Here is a 23,110-nt window from a genome sequence, read left to right as displayed (position 1 = left end):
CACACACACACACACACACACACACACACACACACAGTCCACCTCTAAACTCTGCTCTTAGCCCCACCAAGTACAGATACTTCGTAGATCCTTAGTAAGTACTGTTGATACAATTAGAGATGGAGAAGGGCATTTCCTGCATGGGGCTTCACATCCTCTCAGCCTATCAAAGTCTATCTTCCTTGGAGCTGCTTATGAAACTCAAGCAATTGGGAACCACTTACAAATTTATTCTCCTGAGATCTCTACAGAGTTCTGAAAATAATCTGATGCTCTGGAGAACTCTTGCCTATTAAATCTAAAGGCCTAATTATGTTAATCAAAGTTCCCTAAATTTTAATTCCCTCGTCTGCTGAATGGGGACACGATGTACAGAAAAACATTTGAAAAGCATGAAGGGCTTTGTAAAAAAAAAAAAAAAAAAAAAAAGATACCAATAAAATCATCAACAAAGCTAATAAAATATGTTATAAAGAGTTCCAGGTGCTAAAGTAAAATATTTGATGTCAAGTAAACGATACCTCAGCTGAACAAATGCTAAAGAATGTTCACTTAGCCGTGTATGCAGAACAACTGAAGGAAGAAAGGTCATAAAAGTGGTTGCTTGTGTTTAACTTTACCCCTTTTACAAGAAACTAGATCTCTGAAATGTTAATTAAAATTTCTTATCAAGTAATAAAGCTTTAAAAATTATCTTTTTGACTATCATATTGGAAAAATAATCGATATTAATTCCACTGGCAGGCAAGATGGACAAGTGCTCTGGAAAACACCTCAAACACAGCTGGTGGAGATGTAAATTAGTATAGCATTCTGGAAACAATGAATTTCAAGAGTCTTAAAACTATTCATGCACATCTATTCCACTTCTAAGAATTCATAGTGGGGAAATAAGAATATGAATAAAAGGGTGGCTATCGAACGCTCATCATGGTGTTACCTAACATATAGTGAATGCTTCAAGTACGGAAGTTAAGAAGATGGTATCTGGAGTCACTCTGCAGCTAGATTCAAATCCTGGCTTTGTTACGTCTCACTGATATACTGGACGTACTACTTTTAATTTCCACAATCGTAAAATAAGGGTTATAGTAACAAAAACTGTTTCATGAGCTGGTTGTGAATACTGAACAAAATATATTTAAGGCTCTCAGGACAAACTGAAAGTGCTCACAATGTTAGATTATGTTCATTATAATGAAAAATTAAAAACAATCTACATATATAATTGTTTTCTCCAAGTAATGTAGTGCTATGTATCAATTAAAATGATGTTGCAGATGAGTAGTTCGCTTTGAAAGATTATTATATTAAAGGGGAAAAGCAGGCTATAAAATAGTTTCTACTATGTGACTGAATCCAAGCAGATATTTATTAGACATTATCCAGTGTACTTGTTTTGAATTCAGGTCCATTTCTTCTCTAAAAATTTGGTTGTATTTCAAAAGAGTAAAATCAGACAGTACTAATTTCAGTTCCTTTATCTCCTGGAATGGAGATCATTGAGAATTTTTCCTGGGCTAATATACTTTTGGTACTTAGCGTATTGCAATCCAAATGACTTCTGTTCTAAATAATAAAGTAGAATCATTTCTTTCACTAACAGGTAAAGTCCTTCATGCCACAACACAGTCCCAAGATCCCATTTAGTCTCATATAGCTACTAGAGTAATTATATACATAATTAACCAAGTCAAGAAATACTATAGCTATAAGTTTTCAAATGCTTATAACAATTTTTAACAGCATGAACTATAATTCTAACAATATGTATTATGAGATATTCAAAACACATGTACTTTAATTTAAAGTAATGTGGAATTTAAGAATGACATTTGCATAATGTACAATTACTGCTAAATGTTAAAGCTACCCTGTCTTACTAAGAAGAATCACTTAAGGGTATAGACTTAGTGTGACTTCATTTTTAATGTCTGAATTGATGAATTCAATTGATTGCAGAGCAAGAAAGTTATCTTTACCCTCTTACAGCTCATGAATCTCTAAATGCCTAAGAGATAACTTATTTGTTACCCAGGTCTTTGCTAGTCCAACAATAAAACCTCTTCCTCCAAGCCTCACAATAGTCGTTTGATCACCCCCTAATTTCAAGCAAATAAGTACTGTGCCTACATGCTTACACTGAGTATTACTAATATATAAATAATTCAGTTTTTCCCTAAAGTTATAAATTAGGACCTCTGATTTCCACTGACAGAAATGGAAACACAGTCATATATTTGTAACACATGCAAAATTTTTTTTAGTATTTTCTTATCTATCATATTTTATTATTAACAACTTTATATGCTGGATATATAAGTCTCATTCATTTTGACAGCTTTGAACCTTTCTGTTATGGAAAGTTTACTTCAACTTTGGGCATTCATCCTTGGAACTAAAAAGGGTAGTGATGTGGTTCGTAAAATTTCTCTGAACACTCAGAGGGTGGTGAGTATAGGAAAAACACAAGAGAGAGGAGGAGGAACATTCACAATCAACCACCTCCCAAGATAAATGGTGCCAATTATATGCAGCTGGGAAATGCTATAAGCTGCTAACAGTGCAGAGGTTGGCTAGACTACAAGTGCTTTCCTCCACATCTGGTAAAGGTAAAGCTGACCTCACCATTTTGTGCCTGGGACAGGTAAACAAAAACACAAGGAGATTAGCATCAATTTCACAAGATCGGATGGAGTGACTACTGGCTATGTTTTTTGTTTTTTGGCCAGAAGGATTCTAACTGGAGTAGAAAGTTTAAAAAGAAACAAAACACTTTATTTCCTCCTTTCTCCCATAGTGAAACTTAGGATTGTTGCTTCTGGTTTGAGGTAGATAGTAAGTTACTGACATCCACGTGACTGCTTTCTGGTTGCTTTTATGATTACTAGAATAGAATTACAAATACTCCACTATTACTTCCAGTCCTCAGCCAGATGTGAATCCGCCAAGTTAAAGATGCAAACTTAAGATTCTTAAGAATTTTTTCTCACTACCTTTTTTTTTCCCCTGATTGGTATATAAAAGACAAGAAGTGAGTACTGATTAAATTCTTTAAACCCAAAAATTAGTGAGGGTGGCACTACTTACTTTTGTATTTCCGAGACAAGTGTCCACTGCTACATAGGATAAAGTCCTGAGGTTTAGATTTCAGCTCTCAGAATCACAATCCCTAAAGAGGGTTCACTAGGAAGAAAAAGTAAAGAGTCTCTGCTCTAGAAGCATTGATCACAAACTCCAAATATTTCTAGTCCTCCTTTTTCAACCCTGAAGAAAAATATTCCTATGGCCCACATTTCATTTCTGATTTGGGACACCCCAAAAGGTCATTTTGAAAAGTGCTCTGCCTTTTCTTTCATATTAATTTTATTAGATAGTTCAAAAGGGACAATCTGCCAAATTAGATATTTTCATGTATTCTTTTGTTGAGTAAGTGCAATCATCTACAAATAAGTTTTCTATTAAAATGTACTCACAACACAGCTCAAAACAAAATGACTTTTTAAAATTAAGAATTGTTATATTTGAAAGAGGCTAACGTCAACTTACTGCTGAAAACACACACACACACACAGGATTAATTGGTTGAAAATTTCACAAGAATGGAAAATGTTTAATAAACTTAGAATGATGGGCTTATTAAACTATAGTGTTATTTACAGCCATAGTTCATCAACCACAAACACAATAATGTGTTTGCATGGCATGCTACAACAGAAGCTTTATTCAGTTCATTCAGAAAACATTGGCAAAATAAATTTCAGTTGCAAATTCACAGATACAAGCTTCAAAGTATAAAGCTGTATATAACAAAAAATACAGGTAATATTTATAACAATAACTTACAGATACAAACTAATGATACACTACAATTTCACAAAGGATTGTAAACATTTTGCACACTTGTCAGTCCTTTCTTTTAGGCAAAGTGCTCTTTTGATGACAAATAAATTAACAGATACACACTCGAGTGAACTATTTCCATACAATACAAAAAAAAGTTTTGATTTGTTTTCTTCTTGTAAACATAAGTTTTACAAAAAAATGAAGAATCAATAAAAGTGTCTTGCAGGCCAACTAGAGATACATACCTGGGCAGCAAAGTGATGTTGGAAATGCTTTGGATGTTAAATAAAAAATTAACATTAATATATTTTCAATGGTATTTTATACATAATAAATGACAAGTTTATATCCTTAATCATTTCTATCCCTGAAAAAAGGAATTAGGTATGACTTATTGGCAGTTGTGTCATTGAATGGGGTAACAAGGGCTGGAGTCCAAGGGTTGTTGGTGAATGAGCTACAAAATAGAAAGAAATTTGTGGATCAGTTTTGTAGGGTAAATAAAACTGATTTAAAAAACAAACAAAAAACAATCCAAGGCAATGTTCTCTCACTACTGATTTTATAGCTGAGGGCACCAAGCTACACTCATTCCACTGACCTCAGCAGGAGCATTAGCTTATTCAGCACAGTGAGTATAGTATTAAATGAGAATCCAGGAATGGTTTACCCCAAAATCTTTACTTGGGGTCACAAGCTTTTGCCACTTTACTGTCCTCCATCCATACCCCATTCACTGCACTTTACCCTGCAGCTAGAAACACGTGAGCTTTGCCTGCATAGACGTTGCTAGCTTTCATACGAAGGTGCCTCTATAGGGTGACCCCTGCCCCAAATTCTCATTTATGAATGCTGAACTGCCTTGTCCCTAAACATACATCAAAACACATTTGACTTGGGCAACACTATAGTCATTCATGTGAACACACACAACTTTAATCCTAGTGTAGGTAAATGCATCAATGGTACAGGCTCTGATTTTTTCTTTAATCAAACCTTAAAATGAACTTTCCACTCTCAGTAAGAACTATGTTGCTTCAAACCAAATGTCCCTCTAAGAGCAATTAAGAAAGCTGGACAAAATTTTTAGAAATCTATTTGAAGACATCTGAAAGATACCCAGGTAGTGAGAACTTGCAAAGTCAAGTCCCAGAGAAGGAGAGAAATAAAATGAGGCTACATTTCCTCCACAAGTTTGGTAACAATTTTAAAAGAAAAGGAGTGTGAGAGGCTGAGACATTTAGCAAAGTTTTCAGGAGTTAGACTTTGGGTGGTGGGGAATAAATATGAAAGATCAGGGACCACTGAAGAGAAGCCCTCGTTAAAAATGACAGACACAAAACAAAACAAAATGTAAGATTTTCTGGGGATCCCAAAAAGCTAGTTCCAAGGAGTAGTGACCCTGAAATACACCAGTCCTTGTGAGGACTGATGCCTAATTGGATATACAATGGAGAAAAGACAGTCTCTTCAATAAGTGGTGCTGGGAAAACTGGACAGCTACATGTAAAAGAATGAAATTAGAACACTCCCTAACACCATACGCAAAAATAAACTCAAAATGGATTAGAGACCTAAATATAAGACCGGACACTATAAAACCCTTAGAGGAAAACATAGGAAGAGCACGCTTTGACATAAATCACAGCAAGATCTTTTTTGATCCACCTCCTGGAGTAATGGGAATAAAAACAAAAATAAACAAATGGGACCTAATGAAACTTAAAAGCTTTTGCACAGCAAAGGAAACCATAAACAAGACGAAAAGAAAACCCTCAGAATGGGAGAAAATATTTGCAAACAAATCAACGGACAAAGGATTAATCTCCAAAATATATAAAGAGCTCATGCATCTCAATATTAAAAAAACAAACAACCCAATGGAAAAATGGGCAGAAGACCTAAATAGACATTTCTCCAAATAAGACATACAGATGGCCAAGAAGCACATGAAAAGCTGCTCAACAACACTAATTATTAGAGAAATGGAAATCAAAACTACAATGAGGTATCACCTCACACCAGATAGAATGGGCATCATCTGAAAATCAACAAACAACAAGTGCTGGAGAGGGTATGGAGAAAAGGGAACCCTCTTGCACTGTTGGTGGGAATGTAAATTGACACAGCCACTATGGAGAACAGTATGGAAGTTCCTTAAAAAACTAAAAAAAGAATTACCATATGGCCCAGCAATCCCACTACTGGGCATATACCCAGAGAAAACCATAATTCAAAAAGACACATGCACCCCAATGTTCACTGCAGCACTATTTACAATAGCCAGGTCATGGAAGCAACCTAAATGCCCATCGACAGACAAATGGATAAAGATGTGGTACATATATACAATGGAATACTACTCAGCCGTCAAAAGGAATGAAATTGGGTCATTTGTAGAGACGTGGATGGATCTAGAGACTGTCAATACAGAGTGAAGTAAGTCAGAAAGAGAAAAACAAATATCGTATATTAACACATATATGTGGAACCTAGAAAAACGGTACAGATGACCGGTTTGCAGGGCAGAAATTGAGACACAGATGTAGAGAACAAACGTATGGACACCAACGGGGGAAAGCAGCAGGGGGTGGGGGTGGGGGTGTGATGAATTGGGAGATTGGGATTGATATGTATACACTGATGTGTATAAAATGGATGACTAATAAGAACCTGCTGTATAAAAAAATAAATAAAATAAAATTCAAAAAAAAAATGACAGACACAAAACAAAACAAAATGTAAGCTTTTGGGGGGATCCCAAAAGGCTAGTTCCAAGGAGTAGTGACCCCGAAATACACCAACCCTTGTGAGGACTGATGCCTGATTGGATTAAGTTGATCTCCCTCTGACCTAACCGCCTGCCAAAGGCAAAACTAAATCCTCTCTGGTGGAAGATATTAACCAGAGCCTCAAATTATTTATAGTTTTCATACGTAACATCTGAAGTGCAATAAAAAAACAACAAGGCAAATAAGACATGACTTGAATGAAAACAAAGAGGAAAAAACAATAGAACAGACCCACAAAATACTGGAGTTGTCAGATATGTCCTTAAGTGTAACTATAATTAATATAACAATTTTGTTAAGGAATAAAGTGATAAAATAGATAATTCTGGCACAGAAGTGAAAACTATATAAAAGAATGAAATGGAAATTCTAAAAACTGAAAACACAATAACTGAAATTAAGAACTCAGTGGATGAGTTTTACAGCCTAGACAGAGAGAGAATTAGTGAACTGGAAGATAGGTCAGAAGAATATCTAGACTGGAACATGGACGGTCAAAATGCTGGAAAATATGGACTTTTTCAATAAGGGTAGAAACCATACTTGAAGAGACAAAATCTGATCCTTTTGCATAGTGAAATACATCAAACTACCTATTCAAGAAGCATATTTAGGCACACTATACTAAAACTGAAAACCAAACATAAAGAGAAAAGCTGGGGAAAAAAAGAGATTCACTTTTAAAGGAGCAAGAATAAGACCAACAGCTGACTTCAACAATAAGTGGTATCAAGTTAATTAACTATCTATATTCTAAACCACAGAAACAATGGAAGCAAGAAGACAATATAATTCATACTGCCAAAGTGCTGAAAGGAAACAGCTGCCAGCCTAGATTTCCACATACAGAGGAAAAACCATTTACAACTGCATCAAAACAAAAACTTACGAATAAATCTAACAAAACATGTGCAAGATTACTAAACAGAAAACTCTAGAATATAAGAGAGCATTTGAAGATGACCTAAATAAATAGAAAGACAGACTAAGATCATGGTATGGAAGACAATATTATTAAGATAGCAGTTTCCTACAAATGGATCTAATAGATATCAAAATCTCAATTGTTTTCTCTTTTTTGGTGGAAAAATTTATGGCAATACAAATGAACAACAAAGTAGGACAAGGTTGTACTACTGGATATCAAGAATATAGGCCTAGCATTATTTAAACAATTAGGTATTGATATAAAAATAAATAGACCAATAAAACAGAACAGAGGGTACAGAAATTGACACATAAATTATATGGACACTTGATTTATGATAAGTGTGGCACAGCAAAGCCGCTGAGAAATTGGCACTTTCATAAGCATAACAAAAACTTTGCTCCTTATTTTACACCACATACAAAATTCAATTGTAGATGGACTGTAAATCTAAATGTCAAAGGTAAAACAAATTTAACAAAATTTCTAGAAGATAACATAGGAGAAATATCTTCATTATCTTTGAGTAGGAACAATTTCTTGAACAGGTCACAAGAAAAGCACTCCCCATGAAGGAAAAAAACTGATGAAATGAACTACATTAAAATTAGGAACTTGTGCTCAATAAAACATACTCTTAAGAGAGGAGAAAAAGCAAACCACTGAAGAGGAGATATCTGCAACACATACAATCATCAAAAAACTTATTTATATTCAATATATAGCCAAAACTAGAACAAATCAAGGAAAAAACAAAACAGACAAGCCAACAGACCAACAAGCAAAAGACATGAATAAGCCCTTCACAAAAAGTAGATACAAATGCCCAATGAAAAAATGCTCAGTCTTATCAGTGATGAGGGAAAAGCAAATGAAAATAATGAGATAACACTACACAACTAAATTGGCTAAATTAAGAAGTCACACTATACCAAGTGTTAGCAAGGATGTGAAGCACCTTGAATTCTCATGTGCTGCTGGTCTCAGTGTAAACTGGTTCAACCACTATTGGAAACTTTTTGGCAGAATCAACTAAAATTGAACATATGTGTAGCCAGGACCCTATGTTCTACTCCCAGGTATAGACCAAACTGTGAATTAACAGGCACCAAAAGGCATGTACAATAAGGTCCATCGCAGCATATGCATAACTGGAAATAATGCAAATGTCTATCAACCCTAAAGTGGATTGTGGTATATTCCTACAGTGGAATTCTGTATAACGATGAAAACAAACAAATCACTGATTCTTGCAACAATACAGATGAATCTCACAAACACTGTAGTTGAAGGAAGTGAGACACAAGAATACATTCTGCATGGTTCGATTCATATAAAGCTCAGAAACAGGCAAAACTAGAACATGATTTTAGAGGTCAACACAATATTACTTTGGAGGAAGAGGATAATGATTGGGAGGGGACATAAGAGAGGCTTCCAGGGTGCTAACTGCGTTTTACTACTTCATCTGGGTAGTACTTACATGGATATGTTCATTTTATTAATTCATCAAGCTGAATACTTATGTGTGCACTTTTCTATATGTATGTTTTGCTTCAATAAAAAAGTTTCTTTAACAAAACTCAGTAAACCCCAATCTAAAAATCTGAGTGTGAATACTTTCTCTGACCATAGGAAAATAAATTATTTAAATAGTTATCAGGAGAAAACAAAGAGAATGTTTTTCCTAAGTTAAAATCAAGCACTATGAGTCATTATCAATATTTGTATTTTAGCCGTAAGGTGAGTGTTAAACTTGTCCCTTAAAAGGCAGTCACCGAAATAAGAATGTTGGGTAGTTCTCCCTACTACACCCACCCCCGACAATATTTTTCAGCTCCTACTGAGGTAATAGTTAAAAATGTGAATAGTATATCAATAATATACTATTAGAAGGTACCAGAAGCTGATTGCTTGGGAGGCAGCTGTTAAATATTAGGATACCTACCATCCATGTAACTATGCAGCGCTGTTAACATTGTCCCATCTTGGGGCACATAGGCAGAATAAGCCATTTCTTCTAACATGGGTGGAGACAGCCTGGAGGGCGGGACCGCTGTGACTGGGGCAGAGGAGGAGTGATTAGGACTGACGTGTTTCTTGTGGCGTGCTCTACAGTTCTGAAACCACACCTGAGGGAGGAGAAAAGCAATGTAGCTATGTCACATCATCAGTTGAGTACATTACCAGTTCAGTTTACCAAGGAATGCAACCTCACTCTACCATATAAGCGCAGCATAAATCTAAATAAGCTTTCTAAAAAAGAATTCTGTGGACACAAGAGAAACAATTTTGCACAGTTATCAATGGTCATTTTCTTTGCCCAAATAATAATTATTTGTTGATTTACTTAAAAACTGATTCTATACTAAGCCAGCATCTTCCAAAATAAAAATGGGCTAAGGGATTCAAAATTCCAGAAAAGTTTCCTTGGTTTTACTACTGGCATTTAGGACAAAAAGGAAAACAGAAAAAGTCCTTTCATCAGAAAACTTTAAAAAATGCACTACTAAATGTATTCTCAGACACCTGCTGGACTTATTTTAAATCTTTTTTCAAATGACTAAAATCCCTACTGAGAGCTTAAAGCTTTCTACAAACCTCTTGATTCAGTTATTCCAGTCACACTGTAACCTGCTGAGTTCAATTTCTCTTAGTAAATACATAGGCTATTCTCTAAGAAGCAGGTTAAGGTTAGGCTTATAATAAGAAACAACTAGTGATATTTAAGCAGAATAAAATAACAAACACATCCACTGGTGAAACAGTTCACCGAATGTAAAGAGCTAACCAGCCTGTTGTCCACTCTATCACAGAAATAAAGGAAGCATATTCTGGGTAAGCAGAGTTTTATGTGCAGGTCAGGGTAAGTAAGGCTAGACTGCCCAGATTGCTTCCAGTATCTAAGCTACATGCATTTGAACTCCCTGCTCTTAGATAAAACTTGTCTACAGAGTGTTTCTCTATTAAAATATTATAGTATTTATTTGCTATCACTCAGAACAATTCTGTCATAAGAAGACAGAGAAGTGGAGGGATAAAAACATTAAGGAAATTAGGGTAAGAACATTTGGGGATCAGGGGAGAAGGCTAGGGGCATAAGTCTCTACCTAGGGCTGGTAGGTAGGTACTTGATGGCACTAGGGAATCAGAGCTAAATAATGTGGAACAGAAGGAAGCTGCAAAAAAGATTTATGTGAAAAAGTTGCCCTGATATCAAAAGGCACACCTTGTCCTTGGGACTCACAAACAGAAGTCTGCAAAGTATAAACTCAAGGGGTTAAAACCAAAGGAACAGAAACCAATAATACAATGGCGTCTGAGCACGTGGCTGAGTGGTAGCACCTGAGGTATATTTCAGGAACAAGCTTAGGCATGTATCAAGAAAAAGGAGTGAGAAGTCACAGCCTTCTCCCCCTTCGTCTGGAGCGTTAGTTAGACTCTTAGGTACCTATACAGAGACTTTACCCAAAGTCTTCAGTCACAGTTCCTCCAGAGGCTCCTTAACAGGTGCCACTGCTGTCACCCACCCAGCCAAGAAGACACACTCACACATTCTCCAACTTGTAAGCAGGAACTGCTGCCACCTGCCTTTTCCCCTGACAGTGCCCGGAAGACAAGCACCCCAGAGGACTACATATAACCTAAAACACATGGTGCTATGATTCCCAGAGTTTCTTCAAAGTATCTTATGTCTCCAATAAATTATATATTGGATGGAAACTGTTCAGTTATTTTTAAAAATCTCAGACTTTGTAAATAAAGATGAAGAAAGCATGACATAAACGGTAGAATGACTACCTTAATGCTAATTCAAATAGCTCCTTGGAAAGATCAACAGGTAATTAAGCAGAGAGAGGTTTGAAAACACAAAGTGTCATGTAACTTGCACAGCAAAATATAGTTGAAGATTCCAGATATCAGAAAACAACTTCTGACACGAGAGCTACCTAGCTTCAGGAATAAAATGCAGTCCTTTTGACTCTCCTCACTGACTTAAAATTTCCTTCTTCTGCTTTCAAACCTCTAACAAGGGTTAAAATTTCTTATGAGCAACATACTCTTTTAAAAAATTTGAGTTCTAAATTGTAAAATACATAAGCTGAAAGCAGGCCATGTAGACATTCTGCAAAAGAAAAGACTAATGCATAAGATGAATCTCTCAGAAAACCCAAAGAGTCAAATACGAGAATTTAATGTATGAAAAAGATGGAACTTTAAATTATTGGGAAATCAGTATTGACATAATATTTAGAGGGAGCTGGCTAATAGTTTGGGAGAAAAGAAATAGAAAACTCCCTACTTTACAACATGTTATCAAAAGTCAATTCCAGATAAATTAGGGTTTAGGTGTAAATAATTGCGACCATAAATGTTTAAGGAAACAAAAGCCAATGTTGATATACTCTCTAGGTGGAGCCAAAGCTATGAGAAAAAAATATTAAGAGATTTGAATACAAAACCATGTAAAATTTCTATGTGGAAAAAATAAGTGAAAGGGAAACTGATAAACTATGAAAGTTTAACTATGATAAACAATAAACATCAGTACGATAAAGAGAAAAGAAATAACCCAATAGAAAAGAGCACTAAAAAATACAAATTTTATTTTCAAAATAAGCACACGTTAAGGTTTACTGACAATAAAAGAAATAGACATGAAAACAATGACATTTTCTGACTGCCAAATTGGAAAGGATGTAAAAGAATGACAGTTTTTAGGATTTACGTGCGTTGGGGAAAGGGAAATTTCACACATAGGTCCTGGTAGAATAAATTGGTTATGAACTTCCTGCAAGGCAATTTTTGTACTATCAGTCAAAGGCCCAAAAATGTTTTATCTTTTGACTCAACAATCCCACTTTTAGAAATTTATCCTACGGACCCTACCGAACAAACATGCAAGGTATACACACAATGTTGTTCACTACAGCATTTTTATGATAGTAAAAAATTGGAAATAAACTAAATAAATTGTGCTATGCTCAATATGTGTAGCAATAAAAATGATGTAGATCTTAATATGGAAAGCCAACTTCGAGCACACTGACTGGAAGAAATAGCAGTGTTTTATCATGTTTCTGTAAGATACACAATTCATAATTCACCTCTCTGAAAGGGTATGTTAACAGTGATTGTATCTGAATGCAGAGTGTGAAAAGTAAAATCATCCATCTTTATTCTGTGATTTCAGCTCAGTGACGATCTGCTCTGTTATAATGTCTCACTATGCAGACTTTAGCTAGTAAAGGTGAGACCTGTACTTACACCCTGTATAAGAACATTACTTCTACCTAATCTTTGGGTAGCCTAGTTTGCATATCAGAATCAAGGCCTAGTAATCAAGTCTCTTTTCTTTAACTTTTCTAAAGTGTGCCCAATGCTAGGAAGTAGGCTAGGCGAAGAGGTTATGACTACGATTTGAGATCACTGTAATTAATCCTTCAAAAATACTGTGACGGACTATATATTCGAATTGCTAGTACTCCTTCCTTTGCCATCTTATCAAAAATATTTAAATTCAATCCTCACATATTAAAAGCCACCATCCAACAGCATATTCTCCAAGTTCTAGTGCTTGAAATGAAGTTAACTTGCTCATAATACTGGTGACCTAAATACCTGGAAATTACATGACAGATGTCTGTCTGCAGTCCTTATTTCTTCAAATAATAAGAAAAGCTCTCAGAAAACCCTCCGTTTTCCTTTCCTTCCAACTTCAAAATAATCTAAAACATAATAATCATGAATCTGACTTAGCTACAGCAGTCACTGTCATTGAACGTATAGAGTCTTAGATTACAAGGACCCCTCAGACCATTAAGTTTGAACTACCTCAACAAAGGAAGCTTCACTTCCAGGTACAGGGACTCACTACCTCGATGGTAGCCTATGCCATTTTTGTAGACTTACATACTGAGAAAATTCTTGATAGTGAGTGAAATCTGTTTCTTTCCTACATTCCCTTGCAGATACCCAATCCCGCTGCCTGTGGGACAGCCTTTCACATACGTTTAAAGACACCTATTCTGTTTATACTGTTTATATTCCTTCCCTTACCATCTCTGGATCTTTTTTCCAGATAAATATCCCTGTTGCTGTTAATACCAGCACATAATTTCTAGACTTTCATGACCTTAACCTTCCTGTAAAGGGGGCACTCTTTTCACATTGGTTCCCTGTTAGTCCCTTTCTAAAATTTGGCACTCTGAAACAAACACAATACCCTGGACATTTGAAAAATACTGAGGTCACGGGACTTGCCTTTTCAGAGAGCCTCATTACACTGCACCCAACCAAATCCACTGGGAATCTAGGTCTTTGGAGAAGATACAGTATCATCAAGTCTCTCCCACTGACTTCTTGGTATAAATGATTTTTTAATTATGAAATACTTCAGGCTTAATAAACTAAAGAATAAATACCTGCTTACCAATCACCCAATTTAAGAAGTAAAACATTATATGTGCAGTGTTGGACTTAACCTTTTTCTCCCCACTGAACTTCATCTCGATAGTTACAGTCACTAGCATTATTAATTCTTTACACCCTTTTTAACCTTAAATATTATTTAAAATTATTTTCCACTTCCCTGATCTGAAGGTAGTAGAAAATCTTGACACAGTTGACCACTTCCATCTTGAACCCACCTAACTCCTTGGCCCTCCATGATGCTTCTATACCAGATTCATTCCTTGATTCTGACTGTAATGGCCCAATTCAAACAGCTCTCTCCATAAAGTCCGTTCTTCCCTTTTTATTGTCCGTGATATCTTTTGAAAGGATCTTACCCAATTTCATGGGACTGGATCTCTCTGTTTGAGTCCTGTTCATCCTTAAAATACCTGTTTATGTGCTCAACTGCTACCATCGTTATCTGATTATCACAGCTAGAAGGGAATTCATCTCCCTCCCAACTACCAAATCCGTTTTTAAAAACACCTATAATATTTCTGTCAATAGCACCATTCCCATGGATACTTTGACTTCAAATTTAAGAGTCATCTTTGATGTCTCTCTGCTTCCCCATTACAGTATCCAGTCCTTTTCTTGTCCCCATTACAGTATACAGTCCTTTTCTTGTCTCTCTAGCATCCAGTACCTGCCATCAGTGTTCAGTCAATAAAACGTTTTCGGATGAATTCTAGGCCACTACCTCAGTTAAATCTCTTTTCAAAAAAATTACTATTTTGCTGGGCATCACACCTAATGTGTCAATTTCTATGCAGCCTCTCCCAACTCTAATTCTTCCCACATACTGTCACCAGACCTTTCTTCCTAAAATCACGTAAAATCTGTTCCTGCTCAGAAGAGAACTCTACATGTACAGCCTCTCCAAGTTCAGCTCCAATAATTCCATCCCCCCACAATCTGCAAACATAAATCTTATCTGTCAACAGATTTGCTCTAACTCATCCTTCCCTAGTTTTGTTTACATCACTCCCTCTACCAGGATCTTTAACAAAGGCCATAGATATCCCACCTCTTGCCCACCCCTCCCCCACTCACTCACATACACAATAATAGAAAAGTAGAAAAAAATTCTGGCCTCAAAACCGGATCTAGCTTGGAACCACAGCTGTCTTTTTAGCCTGAGGATCCTTAGGGTTGCTCTGAGCAATGAATGAATGGTCAACAAATGGAAGCCTAGACCAAGCAGGCTAATTACCAGGTTTTAAAAAAATTGATTCGAGTGTGAAGAGACCTAAAATGGCAAGCTAATGCTTTCATATTTCTTCACAAGACAAAACAATGACAACAACAAAAAACAAAACAAACCCCCCCACAACAATTTACACTTTTAAAGACCTAGAATAACTGGATTGTTTGTTTTTTTTGATATTGAGCTCCATGAGCTGTTTGTATACTTTGGAGATTAATCCTTTGTCTGTTGTTTCATTATGCTAACACGCATATATGGAATCTTAAAAAAAAAATGGTACTGATAAACCTAGTTGCAGGGCAGGAATAAAGATGTAGACATAGAGAATGGACTTGAGGACGTGGGGTGGCAGGGCGAAGCTGGGGTGAAGTGAGAGTAGCATCGACATACATACACTATCGAATGTAAAATAGTTGGCTGGTGGGAAGCTGCTGCATAGCACAGGGAGATAGGCTTGGTGCTTTGCGATGACCTAGACGGGTGGGATAGGGAGGATGGGAGGGAGGCTCAAGAGGGAGGGGATATGGGGACATGTGTATGCATATGGCTGATTCGCTTTGTTGTGCAACAGAAACTAACACAGTGTTGTGAAGTAATTATACTCCAATAAAGATCTATTAAAAAAAAAAGCTAAACCCAGAATTACCATATGATCCAGCAATTCCATTCCTAGGTATATATCTAAAGGAACCGAAAGCAAGCGTTCAAACAGATACTTGTGTGCTGATATGTATAGCAGCATTATTCATAATAGCCAAAAAGTGGAAATGACCCAAATATTCGTCCATGGACAAATAAAATGTGGTACATACACTGGAATATTATCCAACCATAAAAAGGAACGAAGTACTGATACATGTTACAACCTGGATGAACATTATGCTAAGTGAAATAAACCAGATACCAAAAGGGGGGGAAAAAAAAGACCTAGAACTTTTAACATCTCTTGATTAACCTTTAAAATAATCACCTGTATCACACGTCTGCTCAAGCCTGTCCTTTCTGCCAGTTTCTGGAGGGTCTGTGCATCTGGGTTGTTGTCCTGAGCAAATTGTGCTTGCATAACCTGTTTTTTAAAAAAGTGTAGGTGGTAAATAGCTAAAAATAAGAAGCTCAATCTTATGCATTTTGATGACAGGAGAGATAAGACATGCACAAGAAAATGGGATACTTGCATTTTATTACTTGAAAATCAATATGGGGAAGTATGTATAAAAAAAGAATGCATATTGTGTACATTTATGCACAAGTTGCTATGTTGAAATCTTAAAAAAAATCTATTTCAACATAAAAACTTGTCTCAACTATGCTGTTAAAAATAAGCTCACCTTTTCTTCCATTCTGACAACCCACAAATGCATAATAGTATAAGTCTCTTTACTATTTTTTCCGTTTTGTTAAAAATTGCTAGCATTAGAAAACTTAAAAAAATATTTTTTTAATCTTCAGCCTCTACTGAGCAAAACAGGTTCAAGGCCCCTACCACAATTTTTATCAGTCTGCAAAAGCAGACAGTGCAACAGATGGATTCCACTTAATTGTAATGACTCCATCATTAATTGTTTTGAGCACTTGCTCTATGCAAAGGAACATCTGGGATCTTAAAAAGAGACACCCATCAGCCCATTGAATAAGAATTTCCTGAGATCTAAACATTTATAGATGGAAAAGCTCCCAAGTGATTCTGGTCTCAACTTCCTAGGAGAAGATATACGCATGCCAATAATTAGCAACAATACAAGCTAAAGTGAGAGGTGAGGAGTTGGGGTGGGGGGAGGGAGGAGTACCAGAATAAAAGCACACACCAAGGGCTTTGGATTCTTTCAGAAAAGGAAATCACGGAAATCAAGTGGGATATTTGAATTTTATTACTTAAAAGTCAATAGAGGGAAGTATTATAAAATATAAAGAAAGTATTATAAGAATGAGAAAGGTGAGTCTGGCACCCAACATGATTGTGCATGTCTGTGAGCATGTGATGGGGGTAATCTACCTAATGACCTTAAGTCCTGCTGACCTCGACACCATTTCCAGGAGGCAATATTAACTGCATTCTCCACTATGCTCCTCATATAATACTATCTTTTGCCACTGCACTTGTCACTGGGTAGCTAACTAATGTGTTAGCAAGTCGAGCTCTCCATAGCAGATAGTGAAGTTTCTTGAGGGCAAAGGGACTGTCTTATTCTTCATATCCGCAGGAGTTAATCCCCCTTCCTGTCACACAGTGAAGACTTTGTGACGGAATGAACCTCGACAATGTGAGGAAAATCTGAAGATAGCGTGGAGAAAAAGACCGATGTTGTTCCAGGAAACCTTATGAAGTTTACAAATTATATAATTTTTTTCAGTTAAGTTCTCGCTGATAGTGACTCTTCCAGAATAAGGTATTCCTGGCTTCCTATCCAACTACACTTGTCCACACACTCGCTGTAAACAGCACATGTATTTTTTCTTTAAAAAAATGGGCAGAATCAGCCTAAAAGTTTATAATCTCGCCCAGCTCACTTCTTTCTTCCTCTCCTACTCCAAAAGTGTTAACTTTAATATCTTTATGTACAAATAGAGTTGTGTTTATACGTAGTTGAGCATGTAACATCCCAAAGAGAAAAAAGAATGAACAAATTAATTATGTCTTTGTTTTTTAATTTTTCAAGCAGAAAAGCTGAACAGATATTTGAAGATTTGTTTGTAAGGCCATTATTGATAATTTATAAAACAAAAACAGCATGCTTTTCACAAATGCATTTCAAATTCACAAGTTTAATAATGGAAGTAAATTACATTTACTAAAGCAATTTCTCATTAAGGAATAAAGGAAAACTTAAATCAACACTGATGGTTTAAAGCTAGAATATGCTAAAGGAAAAGTAAGATGTGTTCATCAGTGTTTAGTCTCACAAAAGAACCCTTCTAATTTTAACTTGGTTTCATTACTCTCTGGTCACTAATGATGCCAAAACCCACCCTACTCCTTTTCTGAGCTCTTTTAACATGGTCAAGGAGCAAGCCTCTGTAGACACATCATTTTAAGGCCAGAATGTCTACCAGAAATGTGAGGAGTCTGCATAGTAGCAGCTGACCAACTTGATCTGAAAGCAGATTAAAGTAGGTGCTAACCCTGGCATGTTTAACATTAATAATCATTGAGCAAATACTTCCAATTACAATAAGCAAACCATAGTATTGCCAGAACTTTTAAAATACAATTTATACAAATGAGACAATATTTGAAATATTTTTGCTAACACAAAATAGCACTCTATTCTGAAAGTCAAACTACTTTTTCTTCCCATAAGCTTCTAAAGAAGAATTTGGGAAATTTGTTTGTTCCTCTCATTTTAAGTCGTATAAGTCCAAACCAGGTAGTCTATGAATAGTCTTGACTTACTGATCACCTATATTTTATTGTTTTGCTAAATTCAAGCACTACTTAAATATATTCAGCTGTCTGAAAAGTAGGACAATTTGACAATGAGGTACACTGCCTGATTTATTAGAGGTTCTGGCAACGTATAATGATTCAACTTATCCTAGATTCCTAAGCTACAAAGAACACTTGAGGACAAGGATTGTGTCTCATTTGTTTCAGCCATTCCTGGCACAGATAGATGCTAATAAATACTGAATAAATGAGAACATGCTTTGAAAGTATATAATTTCTGCTTTCATTTTTAAAAACCTATGATCCTGATATAAATTTTTAAAACATGATTCAGATCACATTTTCATATAATAATGCATGGCTTAAATAGTTTATGCACATTTGCAATTTAAAACTATAAGGCTATCTACAAGATTCAGAATCTCACTCTTGTTTTAGCTGCCACTGCCATTAAGTGGAGATTTGTTAAGGCACAGTTCTACTCATGGTCTCCTGGGAGGCCAAGCAAAATGAAAAGACCAGAGGTTTGGGGAGCAGGGTCCAAATCTCTTCTCTGCCATTCCCTTGGTGGTCTGCTCTGGGGGAGTCCCTACACTTCTTGGATGAGGCTACCTATATCAAGGAATTGTAAGAGATAAAAGAAGATAATGTAGAGAAAATGTCTGGCATAAGACTTGGTATACAAAGACCTCCACAAATATTATTCCCTTTCTATTTAATTAGTGCCTCTATCTTCCTATGTGAGATTGTATATCTACCTAAAGTGGTTTCAAATTTTCAGTATCCTTTTACTAATAAATTTTTATATCAAACTAAAGCTATCAACCTTATGATTATTAAAGTTACAGCCAGGCTTTCATGGAAACCGCCCACTTTATAAACAGAACATATTTATATTAGAGATTATATTTTAACTCAGACACCTTTTAACTACTGGGTATTTTGCTGCCAGATCTCCCACAGCTATTCATATCTCCTAACCTGGGGCTTTACGTGATCTTCATTACAACCAAATGAGGCACCCAGAAAAGCAAGGTTCAAACAGATATCTCTTTCAACTGCCTTATCTTTCATTTCCTACTTACTGACCATGCAGTCTATGCCTAAATTAAGAAATCAAAAACAATCTTTTGGAAATTTTTTAGAATAGATCTAGATTTTAATGCTAGATTGCTTCCAATGCCATTAAGTTCCCTTGGAATATTTGTGTCATATCAAGGCTTCTTTCTTAATCATTCTCAAAATAAAAATCCTCTCTTTTACTGCATTCATCTTAAATACTGCCAAGTATTAGAATACTATAAGTGAGTTTTCAAAATACTACCTTCATTTCTTAACATTGTATAAATATCCTTACAAGTCTGAGCTAAGATGGATACTATGTGTAAAGCACCCAGCTATACATGGTAGGCGCTTTACAGATGTTACCTCTCCTTAACATAAAACAAATATTTCAGTCACATTAATCTTTTAGAAAATGTGATTTCTTTATCTGAAAAAAAATGCCAGAAAGAATCATTGTATGCGTAGACTTAAATATAAAGCAAGAAGTAATTATTTCATTCCTTTCAAGACAATTTGTATAAACAGAACTTATGACAATTATATTAAGGGCAACTAAGTTGAAAATAATCCCTCCCTTTTCAGGGAACATAATGAACCTCTAGCATCAAATTATAGAATTACTCCCTCTACCCTCTTTAAAAACAAGAAGGGTCTACTTGATTGGAGTCAATCGGTAGACTCCTATTTATGGTAAAGCGTTTACAATTCTTTCCTACTCAGAAAATGTACAATCTTGTCCATTAAAAGACTCAATGTGGTTTGTTAAAAAGATGAACACATTAGTGTCCCACAGACCTACACACTGAGCGTCTCTTTCTGTTAAGAGTCCCCAAATATTTTATCTTCTAGCACAATTACATGTAGTAATGTAAATGCCTGGGTTAAAGTAATTTTTATCAGGAAGTCAGAACAGATCAACATTTTGTTTCCACTTTGATGTAAATGCTAACAGACCCCAGGGAGACGAACTTGAATGACGAGTTCATATCACATCATGACTCTCAAAATATTGATAAACAATATTTAGGGCAATGTTTTCATACATCTAACAAGTTAGTTTTCACAAAAAGCACAGGCTAACCTTTTTGAAAACAAAAATGTTTTAAGACACCATAGAGATTATTTTTTGTTTGGCTTTGTTAGTTTGGGTTTGGTGGTTTTTGTTTTTTTTTTTTAGGTGGGGAAGGGCTTCAAAAACTCATAAATTCATTGTCATGTCTACCTGGAGCTGATCTGCTGTAAAGCTTGTTCGAGCTCTTTTTGCTGGTTTTGGATGATTGACATCTTGCTCTGTGAGGAGGGCGCCTTCGACACTAATCCCATTACCTGCATTTAAAAAACACACCATTCATACAATAATAGGTTGTTGTATGAACAATCATACAATAATAGGTTTCTTGCATCTCTTGGCTTGGTATGAAACTGTATACATCTAGTTTGCCAAATCCCTTAAGTTTTAGAACATACTAGAAACATACTGTGGAAACAATATTCCATCTGTAGGCTTGTATATTTAGTCAAAAGTGTACCAATTTGGAAGTGCACATCTAAGGCTCATCCTTACAAAGGCAAATACAAGGAAACAAATGGTTACAAAAGCAAAACAGAACCCTAAACTCAAGGCTGCTTCCTGAGAATATGGCACAAGGCGAATACATATGCCATGGCTTTTCTTGTAAATAAACAGATGGAGACCATCACTAACAGTAGAAGGCTTAATGAGTTTCACCACAATTACACTGCACAAAGTAATGCTTTAAGACGACCTTAGGAAAAATCGTTATTGTCCCTGTGTTCACTGTCCCAAAAGATTCAAAAGTATTTTAAGTATATATTTACCATTTTCCACTTCTCTTTTTAAATTATCCAGCATGCAGTCATAATGCACTCTGCAGAGGACTTTCTCTTCCACCAAAGCAAACTCCTCTCCTGTGGAAAGTTGCCTTTTGCAAGAAAAGCAGGCAAAGCACGCCAAGTGATAGACATTCCCCTTGGCCCTCCGGACCCAGTCAGTAGAATGGATGTGCCTCCCACAGCGAGAGCAGCGAGTTCCATACCTTCTACATAAATAGAAGGGTGGGAGGTGAAGATTTTAATGCTTGGTGAGATATTCATCAGTCTAAGATTAAATTAACACATTATTTACTCATTGGATTAACCCAAGTATTTAAATCTTTTGAAAAGGAAACAGGAATCAATTATTTTTTAAAAGTCATATGGTACACAATCGAGACTTGAGATGGGATCATAATTCAAACCTGTTTATAAAATAAAACCTTCTCATTGTTACTCTAAAGGAGAAAAGGATTTTTTTTCTTTTAAAATAAATGACATAGGAGTTTCAGTATCCTTCTTGTAACAAATATCAGTGCATTTATAAATTACCTAGAGACTCAACACACACACACACACACTCGAGACTGAAACCTAAAAATACAAAAGCATACCATTGAAGATATAAATAATGACGTCTTAAAACCAAGTTGAGATAATTAGAAAATGCTCTAAATATTTTTTTAAAGTTAAAACATTTTAAATTGATATTATCAAAGAATGAATAGAACAGAAATTGTTCACTCTGGTGTGAGGAAACCTCAGAAACCTCAGTGAAGGAAAACTCAGAAATGTTTCCTTTGGTGAACAAACTGTTGCAATACCATCCACAAGAGAAGGGGAAATATTACCTAAAGCTTTTAGACACATATCTGGACATTAAATGCAAGTTAATCTTAACAAAATGCCAGATGTAAAGATTTCTTTTTTCTCTCAGTCCTAGTGACCAGACACTCTCTGTCATATCTCCTACCACAATTGCAGTCATAACCTGGCATATCCACATTAAACTAGATAAGTATAGAGGTATTGCCAGTTTTTAAGTTAATCTGAAAAACTGTATCATAAAAATAAATTTCAGAATATAATAAAATATGAAGTATAAAAAAAAATCCTGAAGAACTAGACTTTCAATAAGTCTCTGAAACCAAACATTTCAAGGGGCTTTAAATTACCAAAAAAAAAAAAAAAATTAAGATTAGCATATCTTAAGTGAAAGAGGAGGCAAACTGCTACTATTTTTGAGGAAACAGAGAGCAAACCTAATGAGAAATATATGTTTTGGGTAATTATAAAATTCTATGACTTTATAAAATAAAGGACTCTGGATTTCATGAAGTGCTTTAAATTACCTAGCAATTTTATTCAAATCAATCACTAAACTCTCTTAAATCAGTTTTTGAAATTGACTATAAATAACATAATTAGTATTACAAACTTCAGTATGTACTATTAACTTCCCAATTTCACAATGAACATTCTTCTTCGTTTGGAAATGCAAATAGGGAAAAAATGTGATAATTTTCAAAAGTCATGCTTAAGGATGATTTCAATTTCAAGATAGAATTTAATTCTTAGTGGAGAGCTATCTTAGAAGA

At 35.5% G+C, this 23,110-nt stretch overlaps 1 protein-coding gene across 4 annotated transcripts in view; it reads right to left on the bottom strand.

Moving 5' to 3' along the window:
• Positions 1-23,110, bottom strand: part of LHX8 (LIM homeobox 8) — a gene marked incomplete at its 5' end in the record, with an annotated part of 76,742 nt that overhangs the window by 46,276 nt on the left and 7,356 nt on the right. For 2 of the 4 annotated variants that reach the window (XM_079943856.1, XM_079943855.1), the window contains 5 exons: positions 3,449-4,303; positions 9,515-9,698; positions 16,200-16,295; positions 20,902-21,005; positions 21,519-21,739. In XM_079943856.1, the coding sequence (XP_079799982.1) occupies positions 4,227-4,303; positions 9,515-9,698; positions 16,200-16,295; positions 20,902-21,005; positions 21,519-21,739 (682 nt within the window). In that variant the 3' untranslated portion in view covers positions 3,449-4,226. Of the gene's footprint in view, positions 1-3,090; positions 3,187-3,448; positions 4,304-9,514; positions 9,699-16,199; positions 16,296-20,901; positions 21,006-21,518; positions 21,740-23,110 lie in introns of those variants that run through there. The other 2 variants (XR_013831476.1, XM_079943854.1) reach the window with 2 other exon arrangements.

Source organism: Stenella coeruleoalba (genome assembly GCF_951394435.1).
Source record: "Stenella coeruleoalba genome assembly, chromosome: 1".
Classification (NCBI taxonomy): Eukaryota; Metazoa; Chordata; class Mammalia; order Artiodactyla; family Delphinidae; genus Stenella; species Stenella coeruleoalba.
This window is presented reverse-complemented; position numbering and strand designations above follow the sequence as displayed.